At 42.6% G+C, this 14,946-nt stretch overlaps 1 protein-coding gene across 1 annotated transcript in view; it reads left to right on the top strand.

Moving 5' to 3' along the window:
* BRWD3 (bromodomain and WD repeat domain containing 3) overlaps positions 1–14,946 on the top strand; it is a 49,867-nt gene that overhangs the window by 4,341 nt on the left and 30,580 nt on the right. Inside the window, exons 5-8 of the mRNA XM_058848053.1 lie at positions 4,224–4,374; positions 6,384–6,482; positions 12,469–12,629; positions 13,621–13,842. Coding sequence (XP_058704036.1) covers positions 4,224–4,374; positions 6,384–6,482; positions 12,469–12,629; positions 13,621–13,842 — 633 coding nt within the window. The remainder of the gene's footprint in view (positions 1–4,223; positions 4,375–6,383; positions 6,483–12,468; positions 12,630–13,620; positions 13,843–14,946) is intronic.

Here is a 14,946-nt window from a genome sequence, read left to right as displayed (position 1 = left end):
ACATTATCTTTGTTTATTCCTGATAAAGGTGACTGGCTCTGCTCTGGTTTTAAGAACTTTCTGATGGGCTGAGTCTTCTGGCTCAGCCTGGTTTGGTCTTTGTGCTGAAAAACATGTAATTCCAGGCAAAACAGAAAATCAGCTGTTGTTGGACAGTGGGGTATTTGCATCCATGAGCGGCTGTGCTGGTATGGAACAGCTTATGGGATTTGGCTCCGAGTTCCTGCCTTGCCCATCTGCATTGATTTAATACTAGCCCTGAGTTCGAGGTGCTGGTATTTATAGATCCTGCCAATCCCAGCATTAGCAGAGCAGAGATGTTACAGTTTTGTCACCTCAGGAAAATGTCATGTGGTAGCATGGTCGTTCCAACCTGTTCTCTCCAGGGACCCCAGTGGGTAAAGGCTTTTTTAATTCCAGTCTATTTGCATATTGTTGGTATCTTGTGCAGGTCCAGGTCAGTGTTCCTTTTGCTGAGATTCCCTATTTGAGGTTGTGAGTAATTTCCTGCTTGCTCAGCTGCCTTGGCCTCTTGGCCTCCTCCACTGCTTTTTGATACAGTTGTCAATTGATTCTTAATTGATGGTTATTTTGGCAAGTGAGGGAAGTGTTGGATGACTACCTGGAGGAGAGAAATCCACTGCTGAGGCCCAGCTGGGCCTGCCCAGCAGGAGTGGGGACAGAGCAGCCTCAGAAAGGCTGTGTTGCTGCCTCGTTCCAGTCTGCAGCTCCTGCCTTAAATCTGTGCTTGGAAGAGATGTTCCACTGGATTTTCCAACAGAGATGGTTCCCAGAGCTCCCTGGTTCCCATCTCTGGCAAAACAGACATCTTACTTTAAGTAGTAGTCACAAAGAATCTTTTTTGGGTTGTTTGTTTCCTGTTCATTGAAACCTTCCTTGGAGGAGAAGTTGTCAGCAGCTGTAGAATCACAGACTCCCGATTTGGAAGGGACACACAAGAATCATCAAATCCAGTTCCTGTCCCTGCACAGACACCCCAAGAATCCCACCCTGTGCCTGAAGGCATTGTCTAAACAGGGATCAGAGGCACACCAGGGGATTTTGTTTCGGGGATTAAGGAGCTGCTTCTCCCAGCTCCAGGGAGGACTCTTTGCTCGTGGTCTCTGAGGTGATGCTTCCAACCACAGGACCATGAACAGTTTTCGGGGCTGAATTTCTCTGAGCCCTGACGTGACTTCACTAATAGTTCTTTCCTTGTGCTTATCACTGGAGCAGCTTATCTCAGCCTGGCTCAAGCAGTCAGGACTGGGAGAGTTTTCTAAAAAGAGGAGATTTTTTGAAAATAGATTTGCTTCATTTAATCCTTCACTTTTTAGATCCATTGTACCTGTGTGGTTTCTGTGTCAGAGAGCTCACCTGGTTCTATTGCATTCTTTTACTCTCATATTTTAAGTTTTATAGGATTTTTCACATCCCAAGGCAGCAAAACGTATTTTCTTTATGATTTATCCCAAGCTACAGCATTCATTCTCACTCAGCACATTTTCAGTTCTGCATTATTTTAACATGCATGGTTTGAGCATGTATTACTTGTTTCTAATTCTTTCTCATTTTCTGATTATTTTCTGAAATATTTTCTCATTGTATTTTAAAATATTTTCTAATATATTTGAAGAGCTGATAATATCCTTGCTGCTGTTTCATTTTGCCACGTGGGATTTGGACAAGCACCCATTAAGAGGTGTAACTGTAACTTTGCCTTTTTCCATCCTTCTTTTAAGGAAAATCTGATCTGGGAAATGTTGGTTTTTTCAGCTGGATGTTTGCAGCTTCATGTTCTAGAAAAATACTTAAAATCCATTTACAACTCTCTCACACAGAGGTGAAAGGAAGGATTTTTGATTCAAGTTCTTTTGGGAACCTGAGAATAGAATTGCTTGTTTAGCTCTGGGCTGTGATTTAAGCATTTTTTCTGGAAGTTATTATGGAAAAAAAATCATCAGGAGAATTTGCTGCTCTTGCTGCCTGCCTATGGAGCTGTTTGTTAGTAACAGCAGTGCTAATATTCAGATTAAGGGCTGCTTATTTGGGGCTGTTGTGGGTTGTAGAAACATGGAAACGTGCAGGGAAAGAAGTGTGATCAGGGAATGCTGTCGGGCCCCATGTGTGTCAGTGTTTGTTCTTTGCTATTCCCTATAAAACTGTGCCTTCATCTTTAAGCCACCAAGTCCTTTTCCATCTTGGAGTTAATCAGGACTGCTTGTGGAACACCTTGGGCTCCATCTCTGCAGTGGGATGTTTGCTGTCAGGCTTAATTCTACACCTTCCTGGGCGTGGAATATGGTGAAACTCCCAAACCAGCTCCAGGGTGGAGTGTTTGCTGTGCTACATGGGGAAAATGGTTTGGATTTTTTACATTTCCAGAGAGAATGGTATGTTTTCGGTTCTTTTGATGCTCTGGCAATAAAATTTCAGAGCTTCTAGGTTGGTCTTCTTGATCTTTTAATCTTAAAATTGATACATTGCTGTGTATTGGCATTTGGTGACTCAGGGGCTTGTTGCTGGTTGTCAGACATGGAAATAAGAATTTCATGCTCAGATTTTACTTAACTGCAGATTCTCTCTCTAGGACTTCCCTTTCAGACCCTTTCAGAAATCTTACATGCTAAAGGGAGGCTGGTGCACCATCATAAAATATTTTGTAGTGTGAACACTTACACAGTGTTTCAGGAATGATTCCAAAATAGAGGCAAATACCAAAGTTTGGATAATCCTTTTCTCTCATTTCAATTTCTGTTATATCCCATCATTTACAGTGAAAGACAATTCGTGCTCATACACTGAACTTCACTGGCTGTACTACTGGGAAGGTGCCAATATAATTCTGGAACTCCCATTTTAGGGAAAAAAGCTAAAATGACTGGAGAAACCTGTCAGTGCAGGAGAGCATTCACAAGGTCATTCCTTGATGCTCACTCACAAGATGAAAAGTCCTGGAGTGAGAACATTTTAATGAACTCATCAGGTCTCTCATTCCTGCACTGAAAAAATAATGATTTGGGATCTTTAGAATCATCATGATTGATGAGATGATTCTTTAACCAGCAGTGACTGAGGGACAAGTAGAGGGAGGAACCTTCTCCAATACCTTCGTTCTCCAAGAATTTCATTCACATTGGAAGAGTTTTTAGTCAGATTTAATTAACTGATAATTTTTATATTTAATTAGCGACATTTCCCTTTTCTTTTTGGTTAAAATCTGAATTATGGGACAGTGTTGATCCTGCTCGTGGTGCAGGTGGTGACATTATCCAGCCCTGCCTGGCTGTGCTGGGTCCTGTAGCTCCACTGCTGTTGCCCAATTGGAATGAAAAAATTCCCAACGACGTGTCCTAATAATCTGTTTGATGACACAGTTGAGTGAACAATGTTTTGGCAGCAGGGAATTACAGACCTTCTCCTTCCTGATGCCTGGCACTCCCTCCTGTGTGCTGGGGTGGGAGCTGGGCACATCCCTGAGATCTGGGTAGGAAGGAGACTGTTGATCCATGCAAAGGGGTGGATGGAGCTGTGTGTCCTGTGTCAAAGGAGCTCTGATGGGCAGCTTTTCCTGCTAGTTTGTAAATATAGGAGTCAGGCAGTGCAGGACATTCTGGATAATGAGGCACAAGTTATTTGTTGTTCCAACAGACTGTCAGAAAAACTGTTGTCACTCCATAGAAAACAGTCTCTGTCCAAAGGGAAAAATAAAGGATGTTTTCCCAACATGAGAAAATTGGAGCCTACACATATGGGTCTTAAAGATACCTACTCCCAGGAGTAGGAAAGTAGGAGACTGAGTATTGATTTTAGGGTAATGTTTAGGGGGTTTAGGTAATTTTTAAGGTTTTTATTCTTTTGCACATGTGCTTCATACAGTGATGTCAATGCAAGGGTGTTTCAGTTAAGCAAAAATGAGAAGAGAATGAATTGAAAGGTAAAAAAGGCTTAAAAAAAGTTGAGCAGAGGACTGCACTGGGGATTTTTGTTTCTTATGAAGGGATATCCTAAATTTACAATTAAGCTGTTACAACCTGAAATTTCTGCTGTGGCTTTTGCAACACTCCACATCACTTTAAAATGCAGTATAATTAATTTTGAGGGGATTTTCAGGGGGTTAAGGCTTGGTTGCAGTAATTTTACACTTGAATATGTAGCAGAGTACTACCAGTAGAAGGAAAAAGAAACCGGTTTTCAACTGTCTGTGTTGTTTGTGTGTTTAGGTGGCTGTCAATGCACACATCCCTCCAGATTATCTTCTTAGGATCTGTGAGAGACTTGGACCCCTCTTAGACAAGGAAATCCCCCAGAGTGTCTTGGGGGTGCAGACTTTGCTGGGTGTTGGGCGCCAGTCTCTCCTGAGGGCAGCAAAAGGTAAGATTCTCAGTTTATCTGGGCTTGAGTTCTGTTTTAATGATTAACCCCCTTTTGTTGCCATTCCTGTTGGGATGGCTGTGTGTTTTCATGAGCTCTGGTTTGTCTCCTGTGCTTGCCAGTTTTTTTCTTCCTAAAATGCAGTTGTTGCTGGCCCTGTTGGATATATTTTCTTGGGTTGAAAATGTAATTTTAAGCAATTCTTGCCTACAGTTGACTGATCTTTTTACTTCCTCTCCTCCTTCCCCAGTGGGTTTGTGTTTGTGTAAATGATGTGAATGGGATTAGGGGCTTGATGCATCTGAAAAATGCCAATTTTTCCACATACATTTACACACATCTGTGTCTAAAATCATTGAGCTTGGCTATTTTTCAGCCTGTTTTTTTTCCATTCTGTGACTCCCTGGCTGTGTGGACACAGGACAGGGTGGTGACATTTGGGGAGTAGGAGAAGGCCAGGCTGATAATTCCTGCTTGTCCTCGCTTCAGGTTAATTTGAAAGCCCCTGTTCCTTTCATGAAGAGAGCACCAGTCCTTTTCCCTTTGAAAAACTCTCTCTGGTTGAGAGACTGATCCTGAGAGCAGTTTTGTGTTAGAACTAAAGAGATCTGAGAGCCATCTTCTATTGAAGTGATTCCTCCTTCCCTCCTCACTCCATGCCCCTGCCACTTCCTCCCTGCAGGAGCCAGAACTTCCTTGATCCTGTGATGTGCTGATTCACAGAGCTGAAATGTTGCAAAATTTGTTGTAGTGAGTTAAATGAGCTGGTGGAAAAGGATCACAGGGCTGGAGGTGACACAGGAGGAGGAGCATCATCCTGGGCGAGGAGGAGGGATGGCAGAGCAGGACCTTCCTGTTTTGGTGGCAGTTGAGCACTTAATTCCCTGCATCCTGTGGTGATGTTGACGAGCATCTGCTGTTCCATTGGATATCTCCTGAAGGGATGAGCTGTTCTCAAACACACTGGCCTACAGAGTTTTGGTTCTGAGCTTTGTTTTGCCTGTGCTTTGCTGTAATTGGATGCAGAAATTCAGGTGAAACTTTCCTTCATTTCACACTCAGTTTGCAGCTTAGAAGCAAACAGCAGCAAAATGTAAAGAGAAAATAAACATTTTTCTGCAGGGGAACAGAAGGGTTTAGGTGGAAGGATCTATTTTAGGAAGTCTGAGTGCTGTTTTTAATGAGTATCATTTAATACTTTGTGCAGCAGCAGTTTGGGGTTTAATCAGAAGGTGCTCTCAGGAGTCTCTGAGTCACCTCAGCTTGTGCACTTTATGTTCAGAGACCTACATGGTGCTACACAGATCCACCAACCTGCGGCACTGTCCTTCTGTTTTAGCACTTACTCACCGTGGAAGCTCATTTCTCTCCCTCCAGATGGCCAGAAATGGAAGAAATCCAGGTCTAATTTCTGAGGCACTTTGAACAGTCTCAGAAAAATCACTATTGTTCTAGAGAGGAGCCTCTCTGAGGCCAGTTGGCAGCAGAGAGCTGGAGAGTCTTTAAAGAGAACAGTCTTCACTTTAAAACAATGATTTTTTTGGGGGGGGGGTGGGGGGTGTGCAGAGGACAATCTGAAAGGAGGGCACATTGCCACATATTGCAGGAAAACAGATTTATTGGAAAAAACCCTCACTTCTCTCACTTTTAGGCAGCAAAATGTGAATTCTCAAATGTGCAGTTCCTAAGCAGGGGTGCTGTAAGTGTTGGCATTGCGGAAGGAAAACATGGCAGAGTTCAGCTGGACCTCAATATAAAGTGCACCCACTTTTTAAATTCACTTTTTCTCTCCATGGATTTAGAGTCAATAATCACCCAAATTAAGCAAAAATAAGTTGAAACCATTTACAGTGACACTGCTGGGGAACTGGAAAGCAGAGTTGCAATATTTAAATGAGGAATCTGACAAACAGATAAATCTTATTCTGGGCTGTTGGGAGTGGTGCTTGATCTCTTGCTTATTTGATGTATTGATTATTTCTTCTCCCTTGCCACTCTTTCTGGTGCAGACTTCAGACACACACTATGGAAAGGATCTGCGTTTGCAGCTCTGCACAGGGGCCGACCCCCAGAACTCCCAGTGAACTACGGGAAACCACCAAACGTGGGTGAGTCTGGAAGTCCATAAAATGTTCTTTTCTCCTTTTTCTATTTATTCCTGTCCCACAGAAAGTTCCTCTCGCTGACTAAAACACTACTCCGGGTTTGCATTAATGTTTTCTTTGACATTTCATGATGAATTAGTCTAAAACAAGTCTCTCCCTGGCAATAGGATGATTTTTGTTTTATTCAGGCTTACATTTGCCACAGTGTGTGTAGCCATGTTTTGCATGGTTGTTTGGAGAGCAATGGGCTTGAGTATTTTTTTCTTTTTATGCCTCCATAATATGTACATGTGGCTGTAAGATTGAATGGGCATGGTCACAGGAGCATGGAATCCTGGAATCATCATGGAATCTTAGCCAGAACAAAGCATCTGGCTCCTAGGGAACTTCTTTGACTCAAGAATTCCTTTTAGTTGGATTATGACAGAAAGCAGACTGCTTGCAGCATCCCTCTCCAAAAAGGAAATAATCACCAAAGCAACATTTGTGTTCCTTCAGCCTCAGTTGTCCACACAATTAGATAAAGAACTTGTATAAAACTCAGATATATGTGGGCTCTCAGCTTACATCTCATCACAGAGCTGCTCTGTTTTATATAAACTCAAGAGTTTGCCTTGTATGGTTTGAACTTGCATTAACCATTTTTATAGCACAAAAAAATTGATTCTTGCAGGCATAAAAGTAAATCTTGGTTTGTTTCTTTTTAGGGTATTTTATCTCAGTTTGTGCAAATGGATACATTTTCCTGGTTTGTCAGAGAGTCCTTTCACATGTGGATCCTTCCTCCCTTTGGAGAAGTAGGGATGGTGCTGGCAGTTTCCTGTTTCTACCCTATCTGTGTATTTATTATTTTAGGCTGGTTCTGCAGTTACTTTGCTGTGAGCAGTTGTGCTGATGGATTACTAATAGTCTGAATTGCAGATTTATTGCACACAACTCTTCTGGTTGTATTTCTGCACAGATTCTTGGATCAATTCTTTCATCAGACTGGGTGGTTTTGGAATATGAGGTATTATTAATGAGGCATCCTGGCAGATTGGACTTCAGCATTTATCATGTTTTCGTGGCAAAGGGCTGTGCTGCTTGCTTGGTAACTATTTAGTGAATTAAAGAACAGAATAATTTTTTGGTTTGGACATTTCCCTAATTGTTTGGTTTTTTGGTTTTGTTTGTTTGTTGTTTGGTTTTTTTTAAGAAATGCAGAGGTGTTATATGAAAAAGGGTCTTTAATAGCCAGGAAATAATTTTTATAAGTATTGATTTCTGGAAGAATACAGTCCTTGTTGTAGCTACATAAACTACTACTAAGGGAGGAAAATGTGGATAAATATTAAAGTAAGGATTTGACTTCAGGCAGGAGTTTGATTTTGGGATTCCTTGTTAGTCCTGAAGAGGAAGTCAAGAAAATTCTGTGCCTATTTGTGCAAAATGGGTGTGTTTTTTCCTGGTGAGTGGTGCCAGCCAGAGATACTGCAGTGTGTGTGTCTTAAGCAGAAGATGAAGAAGTGTGCCTGACCTCTTTGGTATTTTGGCATAACGGTGAATTCCCACACCGTGCTGGCTCAGGCAGATGGACTTTTCTGGAATTACTTGCTGAAGGAGCAGGGCTGAAGTAAGACACCCATTAATGTGTATTCAGGAGTGAGGTGATTGTGTAAGTACCCCTGCAAAGTGGTAAATAAGGTATGGAATGAGCAGCCAGGAGTATTCTCACATCCTTTCCCTTTCAGTGATAAGGATTTAAGCTTTCCACCATAAATGCTGAGAGAGTGGGGTCGGTGATGGTCCAGCTGGGATCAACTGGGAGTCCAGCTGCAAGAGTTGGGAGTTGCAGTGGTTGCCTTTCCATGTGGCTGGGATGGGACCTTGTGGTCTGTATTCCAAAATAAACGGTCCTGCACAGTGGAACCGGAGTGGGAAATCCGTGTTGCCTTTCCCCAGTGTGTTTGTGCAGAGCTGGGAATCTTCTGGCTGAGGGAGTCTCTGGGAAAGTGCTGAGCTGTGGAAATCATTCCCAGGGCTGTGTGCTGGGGCTGTGGTGATCTGCTGGTGGGGGACAGGGAGGGAAAACACTGTCAGAGCTTCCTGCAGCCAACAGGACAACACAGAGGAGGAGAATCTGCTTGAATCTTTCTGGGCAGCTTTTGCTGTAGTGGAACTTTTAGGGCTCCCTTTGTGCTCTTCCAGACAGAAAGTGGAAAGACTGGTCATGCAGTACCTCAGGACTGGGAGTGATTCCCCTTTGATAAACATGCTTTTGATGCTACTTCGATTTTGTCTGGGCTTCTTTTGTTTTTTACAGGCAGCTCAGAGCAGATCAGAAGGAAGGTTGTTTTCTCTCTTTGAGAGCTGCTCTAACCTGAGGATGGAAATCTTTCCATGGGCAGCTGTTGTTAATGAGAACAACACAAAATTTAGAAGCAGAAGGTTTTCAGCACAGTCTCAGTGAACAAGCATTTAGCTGGGTGGAAGTTCACTGTCAAGGTGATGCAGCTTCCTTGGGCCTGCCAAAGAGCAGCGCTGGGATGAAGTCAGGAATCGATGATGGTTCGTGCTGGAAATGAGTTCCATGAGGTCAGCAGCTCCCAGAGCTGGAACATGCTGTGCTTTCGCTGCTTTTCCTGGGTCCAAGCTCTTTGTGGCCACACAGCCACTCTCTGAGAAGGTGTTTTCCATGTGTGAGCCAGCTGTGTTTGTTTCCTGGCATTCCTGTGAAATCCTGGCTTGTGTCTCTCCTGTGAGTGGTACCCGATCCCTGCTCGGATTTGTGATGAGGGCAAAATCTAGGTCCTCATTACAAAGTCACAGTGCTTCTTGCAGAAGGTGAAACAGTCTGATAGGAGCTCATCACCCCTGAGAAACTGATTTTAAAACAAACATTTGCACCAGTTTCCCATTTCTGAATTTTCCTTGCAAACAGTGGATCGAGACAAGGGTTTTTAGGGAGAGCAGGAATTGCAGCTGGTGCTGCTCAGTGACTTTGTCTCACTGAAATGCTTGAATTCCTTCTGAAGTTGTGATTTAACTTTGAAGTCTGGGCTGTCTGGTGATTGTTTTTTAAATCTAGCTTTCACTGGTGGGTTGTTGTTGCTAGGTTTGGGGTTTGTCCTTCCTAGGTGAGCTTTCTTGCAAGGTGTGCTGTTTCCTATAGTAGAATATGAGGTAAATTGTGATTTATGAATTGCTCTTGTCAGTTTATGTGTCTTGCATTAAGCACTGCAATTTTCCTCAAGGTGTGGCTTTCCAGGACCAAGGACTGTGGGAAAGAAAGAGAAAAATGTCTGTATTTTACAGGTTGGTAGTTGGAGGAGCTGAGATAGCCCTTCAGTGTTGGGACAAAATTAACTTTTCTTATCAAGAAGGCTGGATCTCCTCCCTTTTTATGGGAAATAACTGTCTTGAAAGTTTTTCCTGGCAAGGAATAGTGAGGGGGTGGACTTGGCAGCTCTTACATCCAGTGTGGCATGAAATACATCAGTTAATGAGATAGGTTAGTAAAATTTTTTAGGGTTACTAAGTTGCTATTTCTCCATGTGGGAATTGTTGTTGGGTTTTAGTGCTTTGGGGCCTTAGGAGGACAATAACTTCATTGTGCTGTAGAAAGGAAATTTCACAGGGATTTTTGTCATGTGGGGGTAATTCCCTATTTAGATATTGTGTATTAATCTTCCAAAAAATACAGGAATGGAGAATGTTTGAGTCGTTCCTTTGAAGCAGTGATAGGTTTGGGTTTTTTTGTCCAAAGATGCTGTTGCCTCGATAAAGTTGTTGCTCCTCATGGCTCAACAACAGTTCTGGATGTCTCTGATTGAAGCATTTCATAAACAGGGCTTTTTATTTGGTAATTATCCGTGGGAGATGGAGGAGTTTTGTCCCCATTGTGCAAATAGGGAAATAAACACAGAAAAAAAAAAAAGAAATTACTTTCATATCCGCTGAAGCTGAACTGATTGCAAGGCTGGGATTTGACCGGAAAAGTGAGGTGCCAAAACTGTGGGATTTTGGTGCCTTTTGGTGCTTCCTTCATGGGATTTACAACAAACAGCAGTGGCAAATGTTCAGAAGCATTGCAGGGGGACACAGAAAATATTGAGATTATTAGGGGTATTATGACATGAGAGTGTATCTTTTTGATTCACACAGTTCTTTGGTTAAAAAAATATTCAAAGCCATTTGAAATTGCTTACAGGCAGATACACTGTTATTATGTATTTAAATATATAAATATATATTGAAATGCTTGAAGCCTTGAAAGACACAGCAGAATCACCATGTTGCTGAACAACTCCACGTCTCTGTTGGCACACAGGGTGGGGGAAAGGGAGGTGTAATCTTTTTAAGAATTCGGCTTTTAAGCTGTCATACTTGAAGAGTAAATAAAATAATGTGTAGGCAAAGCTAAGGTACCTTATAGAGCATTTATCACTGCGGGATCTCTGTATTAGAGGTAGGAAAAAGAGTTTAAAATTTCAGTTTTACTTTGCTCAGGGAGACAGTTTTGTTTAACAGCCCTGTATAATATCAGGTATCAATTGAATAGTAGGTAGGTAGTAAATTAATTTGCTTTAGTGTGTTTTGCTTTTTAGTATTGCAGAATGTCTGTTTCTGCATGCAAAGCAAATATTGACTGAGGGTGAGGTTATGCTGGAGCCTGATGCCTTTTGCAAGCATCTTTTATGCAGCTTTTTTCCCTCGTGTGTCATGTTTCAATTGTGTTGAGTGATTAAAAATAATCCACGTTTCAGAGCCTAAAACTGAGACACAAAAATGCTTTCTTTAAAGCTGGAAACAATTTCTTTTCCTTGCTTGTGTGTAAATACTTCAATGGTATCAATTTACACAAGGAGTTACGGGTTAGGAGCCCTTTGAAATGGCACTTCTTGACTTTGTAGATTAATTTTTTAACGTATTCCGTGATCTTTTTTTTTGTGTAGATTGGCAGCGATATCATGAGACAATTAAGAAATAGCTTGAGTTTTTCACTAGACTTTTAAGCTAAAGGAGGGAAAGGCACTAAAGAGCTTTGTGGGGCTCCTGTGAAGCCCAGCCCACATCAAGGTGCAGGGGAAGATAAGGAGTTGCTCCAGGGGATCTGCTATCACAGGGACGCCACAAACCCACCAGCACAGCTCTGTTAGATCCTCAAGTGCCACTGAAAAACCCTCTCAAAACTTTCAAATCCAAAGTTCAAGTGCTGTGACTGAGGATAGGTTGGGGAAAACAGTAATAGGAGAGGATTGGTGAAATTAAATACCCCAAAATGGTCTCCAGTTGTGCATTACAGGATGGGTTTGTGCATTTGAGTTTTAGGCTGTTCTTGGAAGAGCTGCTGGCTATGGGAATAGGAAGGAGTTTGTTGTTGTTGCAGTTCTTTCTCCTACCTGCCATTCTGCCACTGGGAGTTTTCCATCAGTGCCACCTATTTCTTGTTCTTCAATTTCATTGGCATGGGAATTCAAGGATGTGGATGTGGAAGTCCTTTGGCCCTCACATATGATCTAGAAGCCATTCCAACGGAAGATTTTTATCACTTCTTTTATCACAAAAAAAGCACTTAAAATAAACTATTCTTATACTCCTCTTGTAACTGATATTACTTACATGTAATTTCCTAAATTTCCTTTCTTCCTTCAAAGATTTTTCTTAAAGATTTTCCACGTTCATGTAGGATAAATGTATCTGTTACCTGTTGATGAACTGAACATTGGAATAACTCCCAGTTGTGGTGGGAACTTTTCATTCTACTTTAGTTTTTGGTAAGGAAGCAGGTGCAGCCTGTGGTTGGTATTGAAAGGCACCATCAAGAGTGGGATTTCTTTTTATAACACCGGACAGAATGTTCTGATGAGGTGGAAGATGTCCAGATTTATTACTGATTCTAATAATAAAGTTGTTAATAAATACTGTATTTGATTTAATATTTATTTACTCTGAGTTCTGGACAAAATTCATGTCTCACTCTTCTTTTTGCTTCATTTTTCTCTCCCAGTTCATATCCTTTCTGCCAGGCAATTAACTGGATGTGGCCGTTTCAGCCACTTGTTCCCAACATCCACCTACCAACACATGAAGATGCACAAGAGGATTTTGGGGCACCTCTCCTCTGTTTATTGCATAGCCTTTGATCGCAGTGGGAGGAGAATTTTTACAGTAAGTTTAAAATGTGGACCTTTTTCTTTTCAAAGATTGCTTTTTTTGGTTTGATTTCTTTCCTTCTTGAGTTCCTCAAGAGCCTCTTAGTCACTGATTGAGAAGCAGACTGACTTCGTTCAGCTGCAAGTTGCTTTTCTGCTAAATTTACCTTCCTGGATTTGTAGTGTGTCAGTAAATACATGGCAATTATTTTAAGTTTTTTCTCCAGAGCGCAGTGACATCCATTTCTGTGGTGATGCCCTTGCTTTTTGTTGGACATATTTAAAAACGAACAGAATTTTCAAATTAATGTTGCATTTTTAGCTGTTAATGTTAATCCCTGTGCATGGAGTGACAGGACAAGGAGGAATAGCTTCCTGCTGTCAGAGGGGAGAGGGTTAGGTGGGATGTAGGGAGGAAATCCTTCTCTCTGAGGGTGGTAAGGCCCTAGCACAAGGTGCCCAAAGAATCTGTGGCTGCCCCATCCCTGGAGCCAGGTGGGATGGGGCTTGGAGCAACCTGGGATAGTGGAAGGTGTCCCTGCCTTCCAAATAGATCCTTTTCCAGCATAAACCATCATGTGATTCCATGATTCTCTTTTATCAAATTGAAATCCTTGACTCTATAAGGTGATCCCCAGACTCCACAGTTCATAGAATCCCAGAGTGCTTCGGATGGGATGGAATATTTCAATCATCCAACCACCCCCTGCCATGGGCAGGGACACCTTCCACTGTCCCAGGCTGCTCCAAGCCCCATCCCACCTGGCCATGGGCACCTCCAGGGATCCAGGGGCAGCCACAGCTTCTTTGGGCAACCTGTGCCAGGGCCTCAGCACCTTCCCAGGAAGAGTTTCTTCTTAAAATTGTGCCTCTGTGGAATCCCACTGAGTTGTTCTGCCGGTTCCCAGGGGTTGGGATCCCTGTCCATCCACAGCGATCCGTGTGTGACGTGCATGGAACGTGTCCCATATTTTCTGTAATCTTTGGGAATTCCTGTGCAATTTCAGGGGTCAGATGACTGTTTGGTGAAGATCTGGGCCACGGATGACGGGCGCCTGCTGTCCACCCTGCGGGGCCACTCGGCCGAGATCTCGGACATGGCCGTCAACTACGAGAACACGCTGCTGGCCGCGGGCAGCTGTGACAAGGTGGTCAGGGTGTGGTGCCTCCGGACCTGTGCCCCCCTGGCAGTCCTGCAGGGCCACTCAGCTTCCATCACTTCCATACAGGTAAGGACTGATGGGGTTTTCCCCTAAACTCTTGAGTTAGAATGGTAGTAAGAGCTGTGGCGGTCAAGGATAAAATTTCTGTGATGTGTCCCAACTCAGTGGTGTTTTTCCTGGCTAACTCAATCCTATGGTGCCCAGGGAATCATCCTTCTGCTTCCATGTGCTTTTAGCTGTGTGATCCCACTGCTGCTTCCTTAGGTCTAGAAAATGGAAGTTCTGATGCTCTTTTAAAGCAACTCAGAGAGCAGCAGCATCTCCTTGGCTCAACTTGCTGACGTGTTTGGCATCTTTGGTGGTGCTCCTGGCACAGCACCTGACCTGACATTTGTGTTCACAGAGAATAGTTGTTTTTCAGAAGAATCAGTTAAAATTTCTTACTCCCCATATCTTGTTTCCTTCTTATTTTAACTTGTAGCTTAAAGAGCTGTTCTGGATGTTGTAGCAAATGCAGATTTTCTTAAAAAAAATCTCACAACTGCCAGCAGAGACCTCCAAAAACCAAAATTCCAGGATAAAAAAGACAATCCCTGCAATTTGGCAGATGATGCACATAGAGGGGAGAGTGAGTGGGGCTGTTTGGCTCAGAATCCCTTTCTCCTGGAGTTGTGCTGCCTTGGATTCAGCACAGGCTTCTCCATCGTGCCAGTATTCCCCAGGAGTCTCTTTTCTCCCCATCTTCCCTGCACTTCCAGTTTTGTCTGATTTCAACCATGTTAAGGTGATCATGTTAGAAATGTGTTTTCCAGCCTGACTTTCTAACTGGTGTATTATTTGTTTACATGTACATGTGTATATATATATATATATATATATATATGGGTGGGTGTGTTTCTCTCAAGCTCTTTGTAAAACTGATAATTTAGAATATAATCAGTCATTGCTTTTTGAGGAAGCAGTGCTGGATTCCTTTATCAAATTACCAGGTAGCCAGAGGATTAAAGGTATTGTTGCAGTTATGAAATTAAGAATAAAAAGCTTTCCCACTCCTTAGAGAGGCTTAGGAAGATAGAGAAGAGGGGATCCTGCTGTGCAGCTGTTCTTCATTGGCCTTGGATGCAGGAATAGTTAGTTGTGTTTGCTTGATCCAGTTCTATCCTAGAAAGA

This window comes from Poecile atricapillus, chromosome 12 (assembly GCF_030490865.1).
Source record: "Poecile atricapillus isolate bPoeAtr1 chromosome 12, bPoeAtr1.hap1, whole genome shotgun sequence".
NCBI classification, from domain to species: Eukaryota; Metazoa; Chordata; class Aves; order Passeriformes; family Paridae; genus Poecile; species Poecile atricapillus.
The sequence above is the reverse complement of the archived record's forward strand: the minus strand, read 5'-3'. Positions and strand labels throughout refer to the sequence as shown.